Source organism: Somniosus microcephalus, unplaced genomic scaffold (assembly GCF_052327205.1).
Source record: "Somniosus microcephalus isolate GS21.2 unplaced genomic scaffold, FLI_Smic_1.0 unresolved_chr1, whole genome shotgun sequence".
Classification (NCBI taxonomy): Eukaryota; Metazoa; Chordata; class Chondrichthyes; order Squaliformes; family Somniosidae; genus Somniosus; species Somniosus microcephalus.
Window position 1 is genome coordinate 75,685,600 of NW_028225179.1, and position 22,857 is coordinate 75,708,456.

Genomic DNA, 22,857 nt, shown 5'->3' on the forward strand with positions numbered 1-22,857 from the left:
TTTGCCCCCTATTCTCTCTCTCTCACTCTGTATCTCTCTCTCTCTCTCACTCTGTACCTGTCTCTCTCTCTCTCTCTCACTCTGTACCTGTCTCTCTCTCTCTCTCACTCTGTACCTCTCTCTCTCTCACTCTGTACCTCTCTCTCTCTCTCTCTCACTCTGTACCTCTCTCTCTCTCTCTCTCACTCTGTACCTCTCTCTCTCACTCTGTACCTGTCTCTCTCTCTCTCTCTCTCACACTCTGTACCTCTCTCTCTCTCTCAATCTGTACCTGTCTCTCTCTCTCTCTCACTCTGTACCACTCTCTCTCTCTCTCTCAATCTGTACCTCTCTCTCTCTCTCACTCTGTACCTGTCTCTCTCTCTCTCTCACACTCTGTACCTGTCTCTCTCTCTCTCTCACTCTGTACCTCTCTCTCAGTTCAGTTCAGTTCAGTTCAAATGCTTTATTGGCATGAAAGTTTACAGAGAACCATATTGCCAAAGCTTACATAGCAAAAAGGTACAGTTTTCCAACATTCTGTAGGTGTCAATCGATTTGACATTTGTTGGGTATATACAATATTACTTTTAAACAATATTAATTTTAAACAGTCTTTCTACTTCATTTGGTACGTTCAATATTAATTTTAAACAGTCTTACTTTTAAACAGTCCTCAGGTTGTGACATGTTGTTACATATTTAGCCCCAAGGTATGGTCTGTCTCCTTCTCCTAGGACTAATCTCAATTTTGACAGATCATCCAATTCCTTGAAATCTGGGGTTGTTTGGCTTAGCTTGTTGAATAATATGTTTCTTGATGTGTTGAATTTTTCGCATTTTAGGAGGAAATGCATTTCTGTTTCAACCTCGCCAGCCAGACATTGATCGCATATTCTATTCTCTCTAGGCTGCCAGGATTTCTTGTATCTGCCTTTTTCAATTTCCAGTTGGTGGTCGCTTAGTCTGTACCTGGTGAGGGTCTGTCTCTGTTTTGTGTCTCTGATGGTCGTGAGGTAGTCTGCCAGTTTATATTCTCTTTTTAGGGCCCGGTAACATTCTAATCTGCTTTGGCTTTCGGTTATTTTGTTCCAATGTTCCAGGTAGGTTTCTTTGCATTTTTTAATGATTTGGTTCACTCGGATTGGTGTTTGGACGGCTGTGTTGGTCTGGGGCTGGTCAGGGTCCGGCTGAGTACTTAGTTTCAGTAGCAGCTGACTCAGGGGACTCTTTTCTGGGTTTAGCTCTTGGGTCTGAAAGGCTTTGAAATGAAGGGTGTCTGGGGAGCTAGATTTGAGGTGATTTAGGAAGTTTAGTGCTCGTTTTTGGATGTTTATTATCAGTGGGTATCTGCCTAGTTCGGCTCTGCATGCATTTGTTGGCGTTTTTCTTTGGGTGCGAAGGATGCTTCGGCAGAATTCTGCATGTAGGGCTTCTATTGTGTGTTTTTCCCATTTAGTGTAGCTTTGGTGATTTAGCGGGCCCCATACTTCACTACCGTACAGTGCAATGGGCAGGATTATGCTGTCAAAAATTTTGAGCCAGATTTTGATTGGGATTTGGATGTTGTAGAATTTTCTTTTTATTGCATATAGGGCTCTTCGGGCTTTTTCTTTTAGTGCATTCACTCTCTCTCTCTCTCTCACTCTGTACCTCTCTCTCTCTCTCTCTCACTCTGTACCTCTCTCTCTCACTCTGTACCTGTCTCTCTCTCTCTCACTCTGTACCCCTCTCTCTCTCTCACTCTGTACCTGTCTCTCTCTCTCTCTCTCACTCTGTACTTGTCTCTCTCTCTCTCTCACTCTGTACCTGTCTCTCTCTCTCTCTCTCTCACTCTGTACCTGTCTCTCTCTCTCTCTCTCACTCTGTACCTCTCTCTCTCTCTCTCACTCTGTACCTCTCTCTCTCTCTCTCTCACTCTGTACCTCTCTCTCTCACTCTGTACCCCTCTCTCTCTCTCTCTCACTCTGTGCCTCTCGCTCTCTCTCTCACTCACTCTGTACCTCTCTCTCTCTCTCTCTCACTCTGTACCTGTCTCTCTCCAATTCCAATTCCAATTCAAATGCTTTATTGGCATGAAAGTTTACAGAGAACCATATTGCCAAAGCTTACATAGCAAAAAGGTACAGTTTTCCAACATTCTGTAGGTGTCAATCGATTTGACATTTGTTGGGTACATACAATATTACTTTTAAACAATATTAATTTTAAACAGTCTTTGTACTTCATTTGGTACGTTCAATAATAATTTTAAACAGTCTTAATTTTAAACAGTCCTCAGGTTGTGACATGTTGTTACATATTTGGCCACAAGGTATGGTCTGTCTCCTTCTCCTAGGACTAATCTCAATTTTGACAGGTCATCCAATTCCTTGAAATCTGGGGTTGTTTGGCTTAGCTTGTTGAATAGTATGTTTCTTGATGTGTTGAATTTTTCGCATTTTAGGAGGAAATGCATCTCTGTTTCAACCTCGCCGGCCAGACATTGATCGCATATTCTATTCTCTCTAGGCTTCCAGGATTTCTTGTATCTGCCTTTTTCAATTTCCAGTTGGTGGTCGCTTAGTCTGTACCTGGTGAGGGTCTGTCTCTGTTTTGTGTCTCTGATGGTCGTGAGGTAGTCTGCCAGTTTATATTCTCTTTTTAGGGCCCGGTAACATTCTAATCTGCTTTGGCTTTCGGTTATTTTGTTCCAATGTTCCAGGTAGGTTTCTTTGCATTTTTTAATTATTTGGTTCACTCGGATTGGTGTTTGGACGGCTGTGTTGGTCTGGGGCTGGTCAGGGTCCGGCTGAGTACTTAGTTTCAGTAGCAGCTGACTCAGGGGACTCTTTTCTGGGTTTAGCTCTTGGGTCTGAAAGGCTTTGAAATGAAGGGTGTCTGGGGAGCTAGATTTGAGGTGATTTAGGAAGTTTAGTGCTCGTTTTTGGATGTTTATTATCAGTGGGTATCTGCCTAGTTCGGCTCTGCATGCATCTCTCTCACTCTGTACCTCTCTCTCTCACTCTGTACCTGTCTCTCTCTCTCTCTCTCACTCTGTACCTCTCTCTCTCTCACTCTGTACCTCTCTCTCTCTCTCTCTCACTCTGTACCTCTCTCTCTCTCTCTCTCACTCTGTACCTCTCTCTCTCACTCTGTACCTGTCTCTCTCTCTCTCTCTCTCACACTCTGTACCTCTCTCTCTCTCTCAATCTGTACCTGTCTCTCTCTCTCTCTCACTCTGTACCACTCTCTCTCTCTCTCTCAATCTGTACCTCTCTCTCTCTCTCACTCTGTACCTGTCTCTCTCTCTCTCTCACACTCTGTACCTGTCTCTCTCTCTCTCTCACTCTGTACCTCTCTCTCTCTCTCTCACTCTGTACCTCTCTCTCTCTCTCTCTCACACTCTGTACCTGTCTCTCTCTCTCTCTCACTCTGTACCTCTCTCTATCTCTCTCACTCTGTACCTGTCTCTCTCTCTCTCACTCTGTACCCCTCTCTCTCTCTCACTCTGTACCTGTCTCTCTCTCTCTCTCTCACTCTGTACTTGTCTCTCTCTCTCTCTCACTCTGTACCTGTCTCTCTCTCTCTCTCTCTCACTCTGTACCTGTCTCTCTCTCTCTCTCTCACTCTGTACCTCTCTCTCTCTCTCTCACTCTGTACCTCTCTCTCTCTCTCTCTCACTCTGTACCTCTCTCTCTCACTCTGTACCCCTCTCTCTCTCTCTCTCACTCTGTGCCTCTCGCTCTCTCTCTCACTCACTCTGTACCTCTCTCTCTCTCTCTCTCACTCTGTACCTGTCTCTCTCCAATTCCAATTCCAATTCAAATGCTTTATTGGCATGAAAGTTTACAGAGAACCATATTGCCAAAGCTTACATAGCAAAAAGGTACAGTTTTCCAACATTCTGTAGGTGTCAATCGATTTGACATTTGTTGGGTACATACAATATTACTTTTAAACAATATTAATTTTAAACAGTCTTTGTACTTCATTTGGTACGTTCAATAATAATTTTAAACAGTCTTAATTTTAAACAGTCCTCAGGTTGTGACATGTTGTTACATATTTGGCCACAAGGTATGGTCTGTCTCCTTCTCCTAGGACTAATCTCAATTTTGACAGGTCATCCAATTCCTTGAAATCTGGGGTTGTTTGGCTTAGCTTGTTGAATAGTATGTTTCTTGATGTGTTGAATTTTTCGCATTTTAGGAGGAAATGCATCTCTGTTTCAACCTCGCCGGCCAGACATTGATCGCATATTCTATTCTCTCTAGGCTTCCAGGATTTCTTGTATCTGCCTTTTTCAATTTCCAGTTGGTGGTCGCTTAGTCTGTACCTGGTGAGGGTCTGTCTCTGTTTTGTGTCTCTGATGGTCGTGAGGTAGTCTGCCAGTTTATATTCTCTTTTTAGGGCCCGGTAACATTCTAATCTGCTTTGGCTTTCGGTTATTTTGTTCCAATGTTCCAGGTAGGTTTCTTTGCATTTTTTAATGATTTGGTTCACTCGGATTGGTGTTTGGACGGCTGTGTTGGTCTGGGGCTGGTCAGGGTCCGGCTGAGTACTTAGTTTCAGTAGCAGCTGACTCAGGGGACTCTTTTCTGGGTTTAGCTCTTGGGTCTGAAAGGCTTTGAAATGAAGGGTGTCTGGGGAGCTAGATTTGAGGTGATTTAGGAAGTTTAGTGCTCGTTTTTGGATGTTTATTATCAGTGGGTATCTGCCTAGTTCGGCTCTGCATGCATCTCTCTCACTCTGTACCTCTCTCTCTCACTCTGTACCTGTCTCTCTCTCTCTCTCTCACTCTGTACCTCTCTCTCTCTCTCTCTCACTCTGTACCCCTCTCTCTCTCTCTCTCACTCTGTACCTCTCTCTCTCTCTCTCTCACTCTGTACCCCTCTCTCTCTCTCTCACTCTGTATCTGTCTCTCTCTCTCTCACTCTGTACCTGTCTCTCTCTCTCTCTCTCTCTCACTCTGTACCTGTCTCTCTCTCTCTCTCTCACTCTGCACCTCGCTCTCTCTCTCTCTCACTCTGTACCTCTCTCTCACTCTGTACCCCTCTCTCTCTCTCTCTCACTCTGTACCTCTCGCTCTCTCTCTCACTCACTCTGTACCTCTCTCTCTCTCTCTCTCACTCTGTACCTGTCTCTCTCTCTCTCTCACTCTGTACCTCTCTCTCTCTCTCTCTCACTCTGTACCTCTCTCTCTCACTCTGTACCCCTCTCTCTCTCTCTCTCACTCTGTGCCTCTCGCTCTCTCTCTCACTCACTCTGTACCTCTCTCTCTCTCTCTCTCACTCTGTACCTGTCTCTCTCTCTCTCTCACTCTGTACGTGTCTCTCTCTCTCTCTCTCACTCTGTACCTGTCTCTCTCTCTCTCTCACTCTGTACCTGTCTCTCTCTCTCTCTCACACTCTGTACCTGTCTCTCTCTCTCTCTCTCACTCTGTACCTGTCTCTCTCTCTCTCTCTCACACTCTGTACCTCTCTCTCTCTCTCTCACTCTGTACCTGTCTCTCTCTCTCTCTCTCTCACTCTGTACCTCTCTCTCTCTCTCTCACACTCTGTACCTCTCTCTCTCTCTCTCACTCTGTACCTCTCTCTCTCTCTCTCACTCTGTACCTGTCTCTCTCTCTCTCTCACTCTGTACCTGTCTCTCTCTCTCTCTCACTCTGTACCTCTCTCTCTCTCTCTCTCACTCTGTACCTCTCTCTCTCACTCTGTACCTGTCTCTCTCTCTCTCTCTCACTCTGTACCTCTCTCTCTCTCTCTCTCTCACTCTGTACCCCTCTCTCTCTCTCTCTCACTCTGTACCTCTCTCTCTCTCTCTCTCACTCTGTACCCCTCTCTCTCTCTCTCACTCTGTATCTGTCTCTCTCTCTCTCACTCTGTACCTGTCTCTCTCTCTCTCTCTCTCTCACTCTGTACCTGTCTCTCTCTCTCTCTCACTCTGTACCTGTCTCTCTCTCTCTCTCACTCTGTACCTCTCTCTCTCTCTCTCTCACTCTGTACCTCTCTCTCTCACTCTGTACCTGTCTCTCTCTCTCTCTCTCACTCTGTACCTCTCTCTCTCTCTCTCTCACTCTGTACCTGGCTCTCTCTCTCTCTCTTTCACTCTATAACTCTCTCTCTCTCACCAGCTCTCACACTGTACCTGTCTCTCTCTCTCTCTCTTTCACTCTGTACCTGTCTCTCTCTCTCTCTCACTCTGTACCTGTCTCTCTCTCTCTCTCTCTCTCACTCTGTACCTGTCTCTCTCTCTCTCTCTCTCACTCTGTACCTCTCTCTCTCTCTCTTTCACTCTGTACCTCTCTCTCTCTCTCTCTCTCTCACTCTGTACCTGTCTCTCTCTCTCTCTCACTCTGTACCTCTCTCTCTCTCTCTCTCTCTCTCTCACTCTGTACCTGTCTCTCTCAATTCAATTCAATTCAATTCAAATGCTTTATTGGCATGAAAGTTTACAGGGAACCATATTGCCAAAGCTTTCATAACAATAAGTACAGTTTTCCAACATTCTGTAGGTGTCAAACAATTTTGACCTTCGTTGGGTACATACAATATTAATTTAAACAATATTAATTTAAACAGTCGTTGAACATCGTTGGGTACATTCAGTATTAATTTTAAACAGTCTTCAGGTTGTGACATGTTGTTACATATTTGGCACCAAGGTATGGTCTGTCTCCTTCTCCCAGGACTAATCTTAATTTTGACAGGTCATCCAATTCTTTGAAATCTGGGGTTGTTTGGCTGAGCTTGTAATATGTTTCTTGTTTTGTTGAATTTTTCGCATTTTAGGAGGAAGTGCATCTCTGTCTCAACCTCGCCGGCCAGACATTGATCACATATTCTATTCTCTCTAGGCTGCCAGGATTTCTTGTATCTTCCTTTTTCAATTGCCAGTTGGTGGTCGCTTAGTCTGTACCTGGTGAGGGTCTGTCTCTGTTTTGTGTCTCTGATGGTCGAGAGATAGTCTGCCAGTTTATATTCTCTTTTTAGGGCCCGGTAACATTCTAATCTGCTTTGGCTTTTGGTTATTTTGTTCCAATATTCCAGGTAGGTTTCTTTGCATTGTTTAATGATTTGGTTCACTCGGATTGGTGTTTGGACGGCAGTGTTGGTCTGGGACTGGTCAGGGTCCGGCTGAGTAGGAGTACTTAGTTTCAGTAGCAGCTGACTCAGGGGACTCTTTTCTGGGTTTAGCTCTTGGGTCTGGAAGGCTTTAAAATGAAGGGTGTCTGGGGAGCTAGATTTGAGGTGATTTAGGAAGGTTAGTGCTCATTTTTGGATGTTTATTATCAGTGGGTATCTGCCTAGTTCAGCTCTGCATGCATTTGTTGGTGTTTTCCTTTGGGTGCGAAGAATGCTTCGGCAAAATTCTGCATGTAGGGCTTCTATTGTGTGTTTTTCCCAGTGTCTGTCTCACTGTACTTGTCTCTCTCTCTCTCACCGTACCTGTTTCACTCTCTCACTCTGTACCTGTCTCTCTCTCTCTCACTCTGTACCTCTCTCTCTCACTCTGTACCTGTCTCTCTCTCTCTCTCACTCTGTACCTGTCTCTCTCTCTCTCTCTCACTCTGTACCTGTGTCTCTCTCTCTCTCACTCTGTACCAGTCTCTCTCTCTCTCTCTCTCACTCTGTACCTGTCTCTCTCTCTCTCTCTCTCTCTCTCTCTCTCACTCTGTACCTGTCTCTCTCTCTCTCTCTCACTCTGTACCAGTCTCTCTCTCTCTCTCTCTCACTCTGTACCTGTCTCTCTCTCTCTCTCTCTCTCTCTCTCACTGTACCTGTCTCTCTCTCTCTCTCTCTCTCTCTCACTGTACCTGTCTCTCTCTCTCTATCTCTCTATCTCACATACTCTGTATCTGTCTCTCTCTCTCTCTCTATCTCTCTCTCTCACTGTACCTGTCTCTCTCTCTCTATCTCTCTCTCTCACTGTACCTGTCTCTCTCTCTCTCTCACTGTACCTGTCTCTCTCTCTCTATCTCTCTCTCTCACATGCTCTGTATCTCTCTCTCTCTCTCTCTATCTCTCTCTCTCACTGTACCTGTCTCTCTCTCTCTCTCTCTCTCTCACTTTACCTGTTGTTAAGTCTGTGGGTTGTATTGCAAATAATACACAGACTCCAAGATTAACAAATAAAACAGGTCTTTACTATTCAGAGGTTCGGGCGAATCTGCCCTAGTTAACGTATCACAACCCTTATATACTGGTGTGGTCACTATCGGTATTACAGTATACATGAGCCAACAAATAGTGCCACACCTAAAGTAGTGCTCTTAAAGGCGAACGGTTACACACACTACACCTGTCTCTCTCTCTCTATCTCTCTCTCTCACTGTACCTGTCTCTCTCTCTCTCTCTCTCTCTCTGTACCTGTCTCTCTCTCTCTCTCTCTCTCTCACATACTCTGTATCTCTCTCTCTCTCTCTCTATCTCTCTCTCTCACTGTACCTGTCTCTCTCTCTCTCTTTCTCTCTCTCACTGTACCTGTCTCTCTCTCTCTATCTCTCTCTCTCACTTACTCTGTACTTTTGAAGAAGGGTTCGACCCGAAATGTCATCTCAAATTTCTCTCCACGGATGTTGCCTGACCTGCTGAGTTTTTCCAGCATTTGCTGTTGTTATTTCGGATTTCCAACATCTGCAGTATTTTGCTATCGTACTCTGTACCTGTCTCTCTCTCTCTCTATCTCTCTCTCTCACCGTACCTGTTTCTCTCTCTCACTCTGTACCTCTCTCTCTCTCTCTCTCTCTCTCTCTCTGTCCCTTCTCTCTCACTCTGAACCTGTTTCTCAGTCTCTCTCTCTGTAACTGCACTGAATGAAAGAGGTTACAGTTATTGAGAAATGGAAGAATTTATTGGCAATTAACTTCCCATCAGGGTTGGGACAGTTGCTGCCGGAATGATCTGCAGCGGCGAGGAAATGGAACAAGCTGAACCCAGGATTGATTCATCAGCAGCAGATTGTGAGATCGGCCAGTTTCTTGAATAAACCCAGGATACTCTGCCCAGTCAGTGTGCTCCGCCCATCAGCTGGGGCCCAAAGCTGCCTTTCCGACGGTTGGGCATTCGCCTGTTCCAGAGTGACTGGTTTGGACAAGCTGTGTTTGAGATCGCTCCACTTTAGATTCTACTCTGTACCAAAGACAAGCTTAGAATTGGGAAGCGATGGAGGACAAGGAGCTGAAGAAAGACAAGCAATTGGACACAGACTCCGAGAAACTGACCTCGGCTCCTCCGACCAGCAAGAGCGATGAGCAGAGGTCAGCATTAAAGATATAGATTAGCCTCAGTACTGAGGGAGCGCTGCACTGTCGGAGGGTCAGTACTGAGGGAGCGCTGCACTGTCGGAGGGGCAGTACTGAGGGAGCACTGCACTGTCGGAGGGGCAGTACTGAGGGAGCACTGCACTGTCGGAGGGGCAGTACTGAGGGAGCGCTGCACTGTCGGAGGGTCAGTACTGAGGGAGCGCTGCACTGTCGGAGGGGCAGTACTGAGGGAGCACTGCACTGTCGGAGGGGCAGTACTGAGGGAGCGCTGCACTGTCACGGGGCAGTACTGAGGGAGCGCCACACTGTCGGAGGGTCAGTACTGAGGGAGCGCTGCACTGTCGGAGGGGCAGTACTGAGGGAGCACTGCACTGTCGGAGGGTCAGTACTGAGGGAGCGCTGCACTGTCGGAGGGGCAGTACTGAGGGAGCACTGCACTGTCGGAGGGTCAGTACTGAGGGAGCGCTGCACTGTCGGAGGGGCAGTACTGAGGGAGCACTGCACTGTCGCAGGGTCAGTACTGAGGGAGCACTGCACTGTCGGAGGGGCAGTACTGAGGGAGCACTGAACTGTAGGAGGGGCAGTACTGAGGGAGTGCTGCAGTGTCGGAGGGGCAGTAATGAGGGAGTGCTGCACTGTAGGAGGGGCAGTACTGAGGGAGTGCTGCAATGTCGGAGGGGCAGTGCTGAGGGAGTGCTGCACTGTAGGAGGGGCAGTACTGAGGGAGCGCCGCACTGTCGGAGGGATAGTACTGAGGGAGCGCCGCACTGTAGGAGAGGCAGTACTGAGGGAGCGCTGCACCGTTGGTGGGGCAGTACTGAGGGAGCGCTGCACTGTCGGAGGGGCAGTAGTGAGGGAGGGCTGCACTGTTGGAGGGGCAGTACTGAGGGAGCGCAGCACTGTCGGAGGGGCAGTAGTGAGGGAGAGCCGCACTGTCGGAGGGGCAGTACTGAGGGAGCACTGCACTGTCGGAGATGCAGTACTGAGGGACCGCTGCAATGTCAGAGGGGCAGTACTGAGGGAGCGCTGCATTGTCAGAGGGGCAGTACTGAGGGAGCGCTGCACTGTCAGAGGGGCAGTACTGAGGGAGAGCCGCACTGTTGGAGGGGCAGTACTGAGGGAGCAATGCATTGTTGGAGGGGCAGTACTGAGGGAGCGCCGCACTGACGGAGGGGCAGTACTGAGGGAGTGCTGCACTGCCGGAGGGGCAGTACTGAGGGAGCGCTGCACTGTTGGAGGGGCAGTACTGAGGGAGTGCTGCACTGTCGGAGAGGCAGTACTGAGTGAGCGTTGCACTGTCGGAGGGAAAGTACGGAGGGAGCACCGCACTGTCGGAGGGGCAGTACTGAGTGTAAGGGTCATGAAAGTTTAAGAAAGTGTAAAGAAGAAAGAAAGTACCTTAAAATATTGGTTAAATATTATGGTACAGTATGTATGTACATTTGTTTATTATTGATGCATATTCTAGTATAATATAGTTAATTTACCTGACTGACTTATTGTATTGAGAAACCCCCTCTTTTCTTGTTCCAATAGTATAGTCTGAGAGACCCCCTTATTCTTGCTCCAATGGTATAGTCCTTAAGCTTGTCACATGATATATCCAGCCATTTTTACAGTTCAAGCACCACGAGGCTAGGAAAGGTAGAAGCTTTGATGGCTGTGGAGCAATACAGTTTCTGACCGTGTTTAAACGTGTTTTACTTTGAAATCCTGTTTGAAATGTATTACAGTAAACAGTTAAAAGACAAAGTTACATTTTGGAACGTTTTATTTCAACACGCGTCTACTCGTTGCTAAAAGCCTCAAAGCTAAAGCTCAGTGGCTGCATATTGAAAACTATGGAGCGCCACTACATTAGTCAAAAACTAGCTCCCTATGAAGGAAAGGACGGAATTGTCGGCGAACGTATATACAGGAATGGTCACGGAGCCAGACGGCAATATAAGAAAGCGAAGGTACAGTGACTGTTACTTGCCTTGTTCATTCTATTCAGAAGCTAGATAAGAGCTGCGGGTAAAATGGCCGCCGCCTCATGGAGCCGTGAGGGGCTTCCCCCGGCTGTACAAAGGATTGTTGGCCAAAAGAGGGAAGTAAAGCTCACCCCAAAGGCAATGGAAGAGAAGTTACATAGAAGCATAGATGCAAGGAGGGCTAAATTAGCTCAGATAACTGGAAAAATGAAGATAATTGATTGTCTCATGGAAGATAATGCTAATATTGAGAAAGTTGAAGACATAATGCATTATGATTTCTCCAAGTTGTATGAAGAATTTACTGTACTCAATGAAGATGTATTAGCACTTTTGTCTGAAGATGAGGGAAACGCTGATCAGCACAACTGGTTTGATCTTAAATCATCTAACGTTAAGGACTATGTCAAGGCCACAGAACAGTGAATGTTAAAGATTCGTCAAGATGCTGATACAGCAGAGAAAGATAAAGATGACGATGAAGTCGGACCAGATGATAGCACTTCAGAGATTTCAGCCCGACTGAGCAAAAACACAGGTCAGTCACTTCTACCACATGCTCGTCGCAGCGCATGAGAGAAGAGGTTGAACGGGCAGCGTTGATGGCGCCGCAGCATCTTTAGTGGAAAAGCAAGCTCTTGAACGGGAAGAGGCCCAACAACATGCCCAACAGGCCCAACAACATGCCCAACAGGCCCAACTGCAGGCCCAACTGAAGGCTAAGAAAGAACAGCTGGAGCTAAAAACAGCTATTGCGGTCTCAAATGCCAAGTTGAGAGTGTTTGAAGATTATGAAGGCTCACAGGATGGCATGAATGACTACTGCCAGTCAATGGTGTCACACAGAGTTGGATCCAGGGCACCTTCAAGAGTTAAAAGAGAGTCTGAAGACCATCTCCTGGCATTACAGCGTGGAAGAGAGACCTCTCCACTAACAGGAGCACGTGATGCTACCCCAGACATCAGACGGTCTAGACTAGACCCTGCTGATGACCACCAGAGGCCTGAAGACACAGGGAGAAGCCTATACCGAGTGATGCAGCGTCAGAACGAAATTACAGAGATGCTTGTAAAACAACAGAATCTGTTTTGACTCCCTCAAAGAGACATACCAGTGTTCCAGGGCGACCCACTCAAGTATAAGCCCTTCATCAGATCCTTCGAACAAGCCATTGACTCCAAAACAGAGAGCAGCAGTGATAAGTTGTACTACCTGGAACAGTACACCAGTGGTAAACCACAAGACCTGGTCAGAAGCTGTGAACACATGAGACCGGACCGGGGATACATAGAAGCCAGGAAGTTGCTTCAGGAGCACTATGGTAATGAGCTGAAGATAGCCACTGCATATATTGAAAAGGCTATTAAGTGGCCACAGATCAGATCGGAGGATGGGGAGGCATTGAACACATATGTTCTTTTTCTCATAGGATGTCGCAACACCATGGAGAATGTTGAATTCATGGAAGAGATGGACAATCCTACGACTATGAGAATCATCATCTCTAAGCTTCCTTACAGGATGAGAGAACAATGGAGAGGAACAGCCTTTGAGATAATGGAGAGACGGAAAGGTAGAGCCAGGTTTGCAGACTTAGTGAATTTCATAGACAAACAGGCTAAAGTTGCTATGGACCCATTGTTTGGAAACATCCAGGATGTCAGCCCAACTACTGATGGAAGAGTGAAAGCCAAGCCTGCTGAATCAAAGACTCTCAGGAAAGGTGGTCCCAAGGGAAGCAGCTTTGCAACTATCGTCATTCAAGCTGGAGAAGAAAGGTCTCAGAACTCATCTCCCAAAAAGAGCAGCACAGTGACACCTGCTAATGCCTTTCAGAAGCCATGTTTATTCTGCCAGAAGAATCACACATTGGATTTCTGCAGTGACATCAAAGCACAGCCACATAAAGACAGAATTGAATTTCTGAAGTACAATGGCCTATGTTTTGGATGCCTTTCTCAGGGGCACCTGAGTAGGAACTGTAAGCAAAGAACAACATGCAGAGAGTGCACTCAGAAACATCCCAGTCTGCTGCATATCCATAAAGAAGAACAAGTCTCTAAGAAGAGTGAAGAAAACAACAAAGACGAGAAGGTTGTTTCAAGTGCTCTGGTGTCACTAGAACAAGAGACTTGTGGATTCACTGGGGCCGGTGACAGTGATTGTATTCTTGCCATCGTACCTGTAAAGATCAAGTCTAAGAGGAGTGAGAAGTTTGTGGAGACTTACGCCTTCATGGATCCAGATAGTTCAGCAACGTTCTGCACAGAAACACTCATGCGACAGCTGAACGTTAGAGGCAGAAGAACAGAAATCCTATTACGCACCATGGGTCATGAGAAGTCAGTGCAAAGTTACATCCTGTCAGACTTAGAAGTGTGTGGACTTGAAGAGAAGGACTTCATAGACCTGCCTAATGTTTTCACACACAGGGAGATTCCTGTTAAAATAGGGAACTTAGCCCTGCAGAAGGATGTGGAGAGATGGCCTTACCTGGGAAAGGGGCATCTCCCATACATTGAAGCAGAAATTGGCCTATTAATTGGAACCAATGCCTACAAAACTATGGAGCCATGGCAGGTGATAAACAGCAAGGATGACGGACCCTACGCAGTCAGGACAGCCCTTGGATGGGTAGTCAATGGACCGGTAAGGAGAGATTGTAAGGATTCCGGGGGGCTTCTTTTAAACTGGTTTAAGGTAATCTACCTGGCCAGCAGTCTTTTTGCTGCTGCACTCTAAACCAATTTACAAACAGCGGTTACGAATCGCTACCCCTCCTTTAGTTCTGAGTGGAGGAACTTATAATTAATGATATTAAAACAGAACACGTGGTTTGGATGAGAGAAAAAATCAAGCTTTATTAACTAAAAGAAACTATAATCACAATATCAAACTATCCCACACGAACACAGTGAAATTGTAAAACTATACAACAGGGGGGTTGCAGACGGTGAAAACGAGGGATACAATGGCTACAATGTTATTTAAACAATCTTAGCAATTCCCTTAAATCACCATCCCCCCTTAACTACTGCTAGGTTGCCTTGTGTGGAGTCAGAAACTCTGCTGACATGTGGTCCAGCGAAGAGAGAGAGAGAGAGAGAGAGAGAGAGAGAGAGGCTCACCTATGGTCCCAGGAAGTCAAGAGAGAGAGCTGGCTTCTCAGCCCTATCTTTATACCTGGTGAGCCCCTCCCGTTCTGCCTTGCAAGGCTGTGTGCAGAATTCCCCACCCAAAAGGGTCCAATACACAAGAGAAAGCTGTGATAGGCTAACACAAAGTGGTTGGATTGAGTTAATGTGATTTTCGGAGCTCCCTGTGCTGAAACAAAAGGGAGATACAACTGCTCTATTGTCCAGTACTGGGGTGATTTAAAATCCATTCAAAATGTTAACGCTTCCCATTCAAGATACAAAAGTCTCTTCTGCAGTTTAGATGTCCTTTGTCTTCATTGAACCTTACTTCCAGACACCGAAAGCTGCATTCCAAGCCTCTTTTGTCTTCGGCCATGTGGTGCGACTGCCATTTTTATCCCTGGAAATTTAAAAGCACATCGCCCAGGGATACTTTAATCAAAAAAATGAATCTTCAGAACTGTAAATTATTGCGAATTCTTACAAGATGATGGCAACAAGTCGAGCAAGGAGGAACGACAAAATGTCACAGTTAATCGCATCTCTATCGCAAGCATTGAAGAGCTGTTGATACAGCAGTTCAACGCAGACTTTTCAGAATGCAGCTGTGAGGAAAAGACAGAGATGTCACAAGAAGACCATCAGTTCATGGATTTGATGACAAGGTCTACACAGTTCATTGATGGCCACTATCACATTGGTTTGCCACTGAGAAGACAGACCGCGAAGATGCCGAACAATCGCTGCATAGCAGAGCAGCGCGCCATCAGTCTAAAGAGAAAGCTGAACAAGAACCCCAACTTTCACGAAGACTACAAAGGCTTCATGAGAAACATCATAGCAAAAGGCTATGCTGTAAAAGTGCCTGAGGAACAGTTGAACAGAGACGATGGAAGGGTCTGGTACATTCCTCATCACGGTGTGTATCACCCAAAGAAGAAAAAGATCCGTGTAGTGTTTGACTGCACCGCTTCATTCAGAGGAACTTCACTGAACGACCAGCTGCTTCAAGGTCCTGATCTTACCAACACCCTCATTGGTGTCTTGACGAGGTTTAGACAAGAGCTCGTTGCCATGATGTCAGATATAGAATCAATGTTCTACCAAGTCAGAGTCCCTGATGAAGATGCTGATCTTCTGCGTTTCCTTTGGTGGCCAGATGGCGACGTTAGTCAAGCTATGGTGGAATGTAGAATGGCCGTACACTTGTTCGGAGCCACATCATCTCCCAGCTGTGCAAGCTACGCTCTCAGGACTGCAGAAGATGGCAAGGGCAAAGCACCATCAGAGGCTGTGGAGACAATCTTCAGAAACTTTTACGTCGATGACTGTCTGAAGTCCATGTCAACAGAAGACGATGCCATTGCACTGTCAAGAGACCTTAGAACTCTGTGTTCGAATGGAGGATTCCATCTGACTAAGTGGATAAGCAACAGCAGAGCAGTTCTAGCTTCTATCCTAGAAAAGGAAAGAGTCACTGAAGTCAAAGATCTGGACCTGAGCCACGATGTCCTTCCTATCGAGAGAGCTCTTAGTGTACAATGGTGCATCGAGTCAGACACGTTCAACTTCAGAATAATGGTGAACGAAAGACCATCCACAAGATGAGGGATTCTCTCCGTGGTCAGTTCCATCTACGGCCCTCTTGGATGCCTGGCACCACTCATTCTGCCGGTGAAGCTGATCCTACGAGAGCTGTGTAGAGACAAGAGAGGCTGGGATGAAGATATCCCAGAAGGTCAAGCTCAGAGATGGCTCAGATGGTTGACAGATTTGCAACAACTTTCTAGCTTCAACATCAGCAGATGCATCAAGCCTGTGAGTTTTGGAGTTACAAAGACGGCTCAACTACATCATTTCTCGGACGCCAGTGAGGACGGCTATGGCACGGCTACTTACCTCTTGCTGACAAATCAACAGGGCCAGAAACATTGTTCCTTCCTCATGGGGAAATCCAGGGTGGCTCCGCTGAAGCAGGTCACCATCCCAAGACTGGAGTTGGCGGCAGTGGTTGTTGCAGTTAAAGTTGACAAGGTGATGCGGAAAGAGTTACAGTTCCCACTAGAAGAATCTGTCTTCTGGACGGATAGCACAACGGTGCTGAAGTATATAGAGAATGAGAAGATACGCTTCAAGACCTTCGTAGCAAACAGAATCTCATCCATTAGAGAAGCTACACAACCATCTCAGTGGAGATATGTAAACACCTCATTAAACCCAGCAGATCAAGCCTCACGGGGATTGAAGGCTGAAAACTTCATGAGGAGTGAAACTTGGATACAAGGCCCAAGTTATCTGCTGGAAACAGAGAGATCATGGCCAGAAAGACCAGATATGCCAAGTCAGATTGCTGAAGACGACGTCGAAGTCGAGATCAGTCACAGCAAATCTCATAACTACGAAAGAGAACTTTGACACAGTGAACAAGTTTGTTAACCATTTCTCAGGATGGCACCAGTTGAGGAAAGCAGTTGCATGGTTTCTAAAGCTGAAAGAGTTGCTGCTACACCTGAGCGGTAAGAGAAAAAAGTATCGAGCCACTATCAGTCAGTCTGAAAGTAACCTTGATAAGCAGATATACTTCTACAGCAGTATATGCACCAGCACAAGACCACATTGGGTAAGAATTCACTGACCGTGGAGGATTTGGCCAAGGCTGAGATGGAGATAGTTTGCTTCAGTCAGAGACAAAGATATCCAGAAGAAATCAAAGCTTTACAGCAAAATACTCCAATCAAGAAAGGTAGTCATATCTACAAGCTGGACCTTACACTCCAAGATGGAGTACTGAGGGTGGGAGGGCGACTAAACAAATCTGCTATGCCAGAGGAGGCCAAGCATCCTGCTATCCTTTCTAAGGGCCTCCGGGTTGCTACTCTCATTCTTCAGCATATACACCAGAGTATTGGACACAGTGGGAGGAACCACGTGCTTGCAAAGCTAAGACAAAGATACCGGATTCCAGGAGCTAATTCTGTAATAAGAAAAATACTCTCTGAATGCATTGTTTGCAGACGGTTACACGCTAGAGCTGGGGAGCAGAAAATGGCAGACCTGCCTGAAGACCGTTTGTAACCAGACAAACCCCCATTTACAAACGTAGGGGTGGACTATTTTGGGCCTTTCGAGGTAAAGCGAGGACGGAGCCTTGTCAAGAGATATGGTGTGCTTTTCACTTGTTTGACCATCAGAGCAGTTCATATTGAGGTGGCACACACGCTTGACACTGATTCCTGTATTAACGCCCTGCGGCGCTTTGTCTGTAGAAGAGGACAGGTGTCCATTATGCGTTCTGATAATGGCACTAATTTTGTCGGAGCAGAGAGAGAACTACGGGAAGCTATTGAAGGTTGGAATCAGCTCAAAATACAGGAAGCCATGAAGCAAACAGGAATTAAGTGTATCTTCAATCCATCGGCTGCATCCCACCACAGAGGTGTCTGGGAAAGACAGATACACACCGTAAGAAAACTATTCAGTTCTGTACTGAAGCTGCAAATGCTTGACGACGAGGGACTTCAAACCGTTCTGTGTGAGGGTGAAGCCATCATTAATGACCGACCGCTAACTAAGACATCTGATGATCCCAATGACCTCGAAGCCCTGACCCCGAACCACCTGTTGTTGTTGAAAACACAGCCAGTCATGCCCCCGGGAGTCTTCAAAAAGGAAGATCTGTATGCACGTCGGAAGTGGAGGCAAGTTCAGTATATGTCAGACCTTTTCTGGACCAGAAGGACAAGAGAATACTTACCTCTGCTACAGGAGCGTCAAAAATGGTCCAAAGTAAAGAGGAACTTCAATGTCGGAGACATCGTCTTAATCGTGGATGATTCAGCCCCCAGAAATTCTTGGTTGATGGGAAAAATAATTAAGACCATGCCAGACTCCAGAGGCGTTGTTCGTCACGTTTGTCTGCAAACCAAGACCAGTACCCTGGAAAGACCGATCACAAAGCTCTGCCTGCTACAAGAAGCAGCGTGAAAGGTTCCCGAACAAAACAAAAAAAGGGGACATTTATATTGTAAATATGTTGAACTCATTAGTTTATGACTCTTAAGAATATTTGAGTAATTGCTATGCTTCATGTGCCTAGTCAATTAGGGACCAGAATGTAAGAGTCATGAAAGTTTAAGAAAGTGTAAAGAAGAAAGAAAATACCTTAAAATATTGGTTAAATATTATGGTACAGTATGTATGTACATTTGTTTATTATTGATGCATATTCTAGTATAATATAGTTAATTTACCTGACTGACTTATTCACAATCACAGAATCACAGAAACCCCACAGTGCAGATAGAGGCCATTTCGGCCCATCGAGTCTGCACCGACACATATCCCACCCGATCCCCGTAACCCCTACACCAACACATATCCCACCCTACCTCCGTAACCCCACACATTTTAATCCCCCTAACACTAAGGGTCAATTTATCATAGCCAATCAACCTAACCTGCACATCTTTGGACTGTGGGAGGAAACCGGAGCACCCGGAGAAAACCCACGCAAACACGGGGAGAATGTGCAAACTCCACACAGACAGTCACCCGAGGCCGGATTCGAACCCGGGTCCCTGGCGCTGTGAGGCAACAGTGCTAACCACTATGCCTTATTGTATTGAGAAACCCCCTCTTTTCTTGTTCCAATAGTATAGTCTGAGAGACCCCCTTTATTCTTGCTCCAATGGTATAGTCCTTAAGCTTGTCACATGATATATCCAGCCATTTTTACAGTTCAAGCACCACGAGGCTAGGAAAGGTAGAAGCTTTGATGGCTGTGGAGCAATACAGTTTCTGACCGTGCTTAAACGTGTTTTACTTTGAAATCCTGTTTGAAATGTATTACAGTAAACAGTTTAAAGACAAAGTTACGTTTTGGAACGTTTTATTTCGACACGCGTCTACTTGTTGCGAAAAGCCTCAAAGCTAAAGCTCAGTGGCTGCATATTGAAAACTACGGAGTGCCACTACACTGAGGGGGCACCGCACTGTCGGAGGGCCAGTACTGAGGGAGCACTGAATTGTTGCAGGGACAGTACTGAGGGAGCACCGCACAGTCGCAGGGGCAGTACTGAGGGAGCACTGCTCTGTCGCAGGGGCAGTACTGAGGCAGTGCTGCACTGTCGGATGGGCAGTACTGAGGGAGCACTGCACGGTCGGAGTGGCAGTACTGAGGGAGCACTGCACTGTCGGAGGGGCAGTATTGAGGGAGCACTGCATTGTCGGAGGGGCAGTACTGAGCGCTGCACTGCACTGTAGGAGGGGCAGTATTGAGAGAGCGCTGCATTGTCGGAGGGCCAGTACTGAGGGGTAACCGCACTGTCGGAGGGACAGTGCTGAGGGAGCATGCACTGGCGGAGGGGCAGTACTGAGGGAGCACCACACTGTCGGATGGCCAGTACTGAGGGAGCACCGCACTGTCGGAGGGACAGTACTGAGGGAGTACCGCACTGTCGGAGGAGCAGTACTGTAGTAGCACCGCATTGTCGGAGGGCCAGTACTGAGGGAGCACCGCGCTGTCGCAGGGGCAGTACTGAGGGAGCACCACACTGTTGGAGGGGCAGTACTGTGGGAGCACTGCACTGTCAGAGGGGCAGTACTGAGGGAGCAAAGCACTGTCGGAGGGGCAGTACTGAGGGAGTGCCACACAGAGGAAGAGGCAGTAGTGAGTGAGTGCTGCACTGCTGGAGGGGCAGTAATGAGGGAGCGTTGCACTGTAGGAGGGGCAGTACTGAGGGAGCGCTGCACTGTCGGAGGGGCAGTACTGAGGGAGAGCCGCACTGTCGCAGGGGCAGTACAGAGGGAGCACTGCACTGTCACAGGGGCAGTACTGAGGCAGTGCTGCACTGTTGGAGGGGCAGTACTGAGGGAGCACTGCACGGTTGGAGTGGCAGTACTGAGGGAGCACTGCACTGTCGGAGGGGCAGTACTGAGGGAGCGCTGCACTGTCGGAGGGGCAGTACCGAGGCAGTGCTGCACTGTCAGAGGGGCAGTACTGAGGGAGCGCTGCAGTGTCGGAGGGGCAGTATTGAGGGAGCGCTGCACTGTCGGAGGGGCAGTACCGAGGCAGTGCTGCACTGTCAGAGGGGCAATACTGAGGGAGCGCTGCACTGTCGGAGGGGCAGTATTGAGGGAGCGCTGCACTGTCGGAGGGGCAGTGCTGAGGCAGCGCTGCACTTTCGGAAGGGCAGTACTGAGGGAGCGCTGCACTGTCGGAGGGTCAGTACTGAGGGAGAGCTGCACATTCGGAGGGGCAGTACTGAGGGAATGTTGCACTGTCGGACGGGCAGTACTGAGGGAGCGCCGTACTGTCGGAGGGGCAGTACTGAAGGAGCGCCGCACTGTCGGAGGGGCAGTACTGAGGGAGAGCTGCACTGTCGGAGGGGCAGTACTGAGGGAGCGCTGCACTCTCGGAGGGGCAGTACTGAGGGAGTGCTGCATTGTCAGAGAGGCAGTACTGCGGAGCATCGCACTGTTGGAGGAGCATTACTGAGGGAGCGCTGCACTGTATGAGTGGCAGTACTGAGGGAGCACTGCACTGTCGGAGGGGCAGTACTGAGGGAGCGCTGCACTGTTGGAGGAGCAGTACTGAGGGAGTGCTGCACTGTTGGAGGGGAAGTACTGAGGGAGCGCCGCACTGTTGGAGGGGCAGTACTGAGGGAGTGCTGCATTGTTGGAGGGGCAGTCGCACTGTCCGAGGGGCACTACTGAGGGAGCGCCGCACTGTCAGAGGGGCAAATCTGAGGGAGTGCTGCACTGTCTGAGGGGCAGTACTGGGGGAGTGCCGCACTGTCAGAGGAGCAGTACTGAGGGAGCGCCGCACTGTTGGAAGGGAAGTACTGAGGGAGCGCTGCACTGTTGGAAGGGAAGTACTGAGGGAGCGCTGCACTGTTGGAAGGGAAGTACTGAGGGAGCGCTGCACTGTTGGAAGGGAAGTACTGAGGGAGCGCCGCACTGTTGGAAGGGAAGTACTGAGGGAGCGCCGCACTGTTGGAGGGGCAGTACTGAGTGAGCACAGCACTGTCGGAGGGGCAGTAATGTGGGAGAGCCGCACTGTTGGAGGGGCTGTACTGAGAGAGCGCTGCACTGTCAGAAGTGATGTCTTTCAGATGTGACATTAATCCGAGTCCATGGCACTATTGGAAGTGAGCAGGCGAGTTCTCCCAAATCCTGAGACCAACATTCCTCCCTCAACCAATGCTACTAATAAAGATTATCTGTCATTGATCCCATTGGTGCTTGTGCACAAATTGGCTGCTGTGCTTCACTACATTACATCAGTGACTCCACTTCAAACAGTATTTCAATCGGCTGTAAAGCACTTTGGGACACCCTGATGTGGTGAAAGGTGAAAGGGCAGCACGGTGGCATAGTGGTTAGCACTGTTGCCTCACAGCGCCAGGGACCCGGGTTCGAATCCGGCCTCGGGCGACTGTCTGTGCGGAGTTTGCACATTCTCCCCGTGTTTGCATGGGTTTCCTCCGGGTGCTCCGGTTTCCTCCCACAGTCCAAAGATGTGCGGGTTAGGTTGATTGGCTATGATAAATTTACCCTTAGTGTTAGGGGGATTAAATATGTGGGGTTATGGGGATAGGGTGGGATATGTGTTGGTGTTGGTGTAGGGGTTACGGGGATCGGGTGGGATATGTGTCGGTGCAGGCTCGATGGGCCGAAATGGCCTCTATCTGCACTTGTGGGGTTTCTGTGATTTCTGTGAAAGGTGCTGTAGAAATGCAAGTGTTTCCTTTCCCTCTTTGAGCTGGTGACGGTCACTCTACTCCGGCACTATTTGACCTCGATCAAACTCTGTGCTTCTCTGAAGCACATTCAACCTTTCTATTTGGACAGTCCGTCACCCTGGCAACAATGGCTCGCTCATTGGGATACAGGCTGCCTTTGAGTGACTCCACCAAGGGCACAGACAGTTGCATGTTTCTCGGCTACACTTGATTCTGACCTCCCTATTTATCCATGTTATCCTGAAACTTGAAGCAACCTTGGAACAGGAGGAGGCCTTTCAGCCACTCAAGCCCATTACACAGGAACAGGAGAAGGCCATTCAGCCCCTCGAGCCCATTACACAGGAACAGGAGGAGGCCATTCAGCCCCTCGAGCCCATTACACAGGAACAGGAGGAGGCCATTCAGCCCCTCGAGCCCGTTACACAGGAACAGGAGGAGGCCATTCAGCCCGTTACACAGGAACAGGAGGAGGCCATTCAGCCCCTCGAGTCCGTTACACAGGAACAGGAGGAGGCCATTCAGCCCCTCGAGCCCGTTACACAGGAATAGGAGGAGGCCATTCAGCCCCTCGAGCCCATTACACAGGAACAGGAGGAGGCCATTCAGCCCCTCGAGCCCGTTACACAGGAACAGGAGGAGGCCATTCAGCCCCTCGAGCCCGTTACACAGGAACAGGAGGAGGCCATTTAGCCCCTCGAGCCCGTTACACAGGAACAGGAGGAGGCCATTCAGCCCCTCAAGCCCGTTAAACAGGAACAGGAAGAAGCCATTCAGC

The 22,857-nt window shown here is 48.0% G+C and overlaps 1 protein-coding gene across 1 annotated transcript in view; it reads left to right on the forward strand.

The window, feature by feature from the left end:
* The first annotated feature begins 8,841 nt into the window (after positions 1–8,841).
* LOC147095502 (nitric oxide synthase 1-like) overlaps positions 8,842–22,857 on the forward strand; it is a 462,084-nt gene continuing 448,068 nt past the window's right edge. The window contains exon 1 of the mRNA XM_085974639.1: positions 8,842–9,220. Within this exon, the coding sequence (XP_085830765.1) occupies positions 9,126–9,220 (95 nt within the window). The 5' untranslated portion in view covers positions 8,842–9,125. The remainder of the gene's footprint in view (positions 9,221–22,857) is intronic.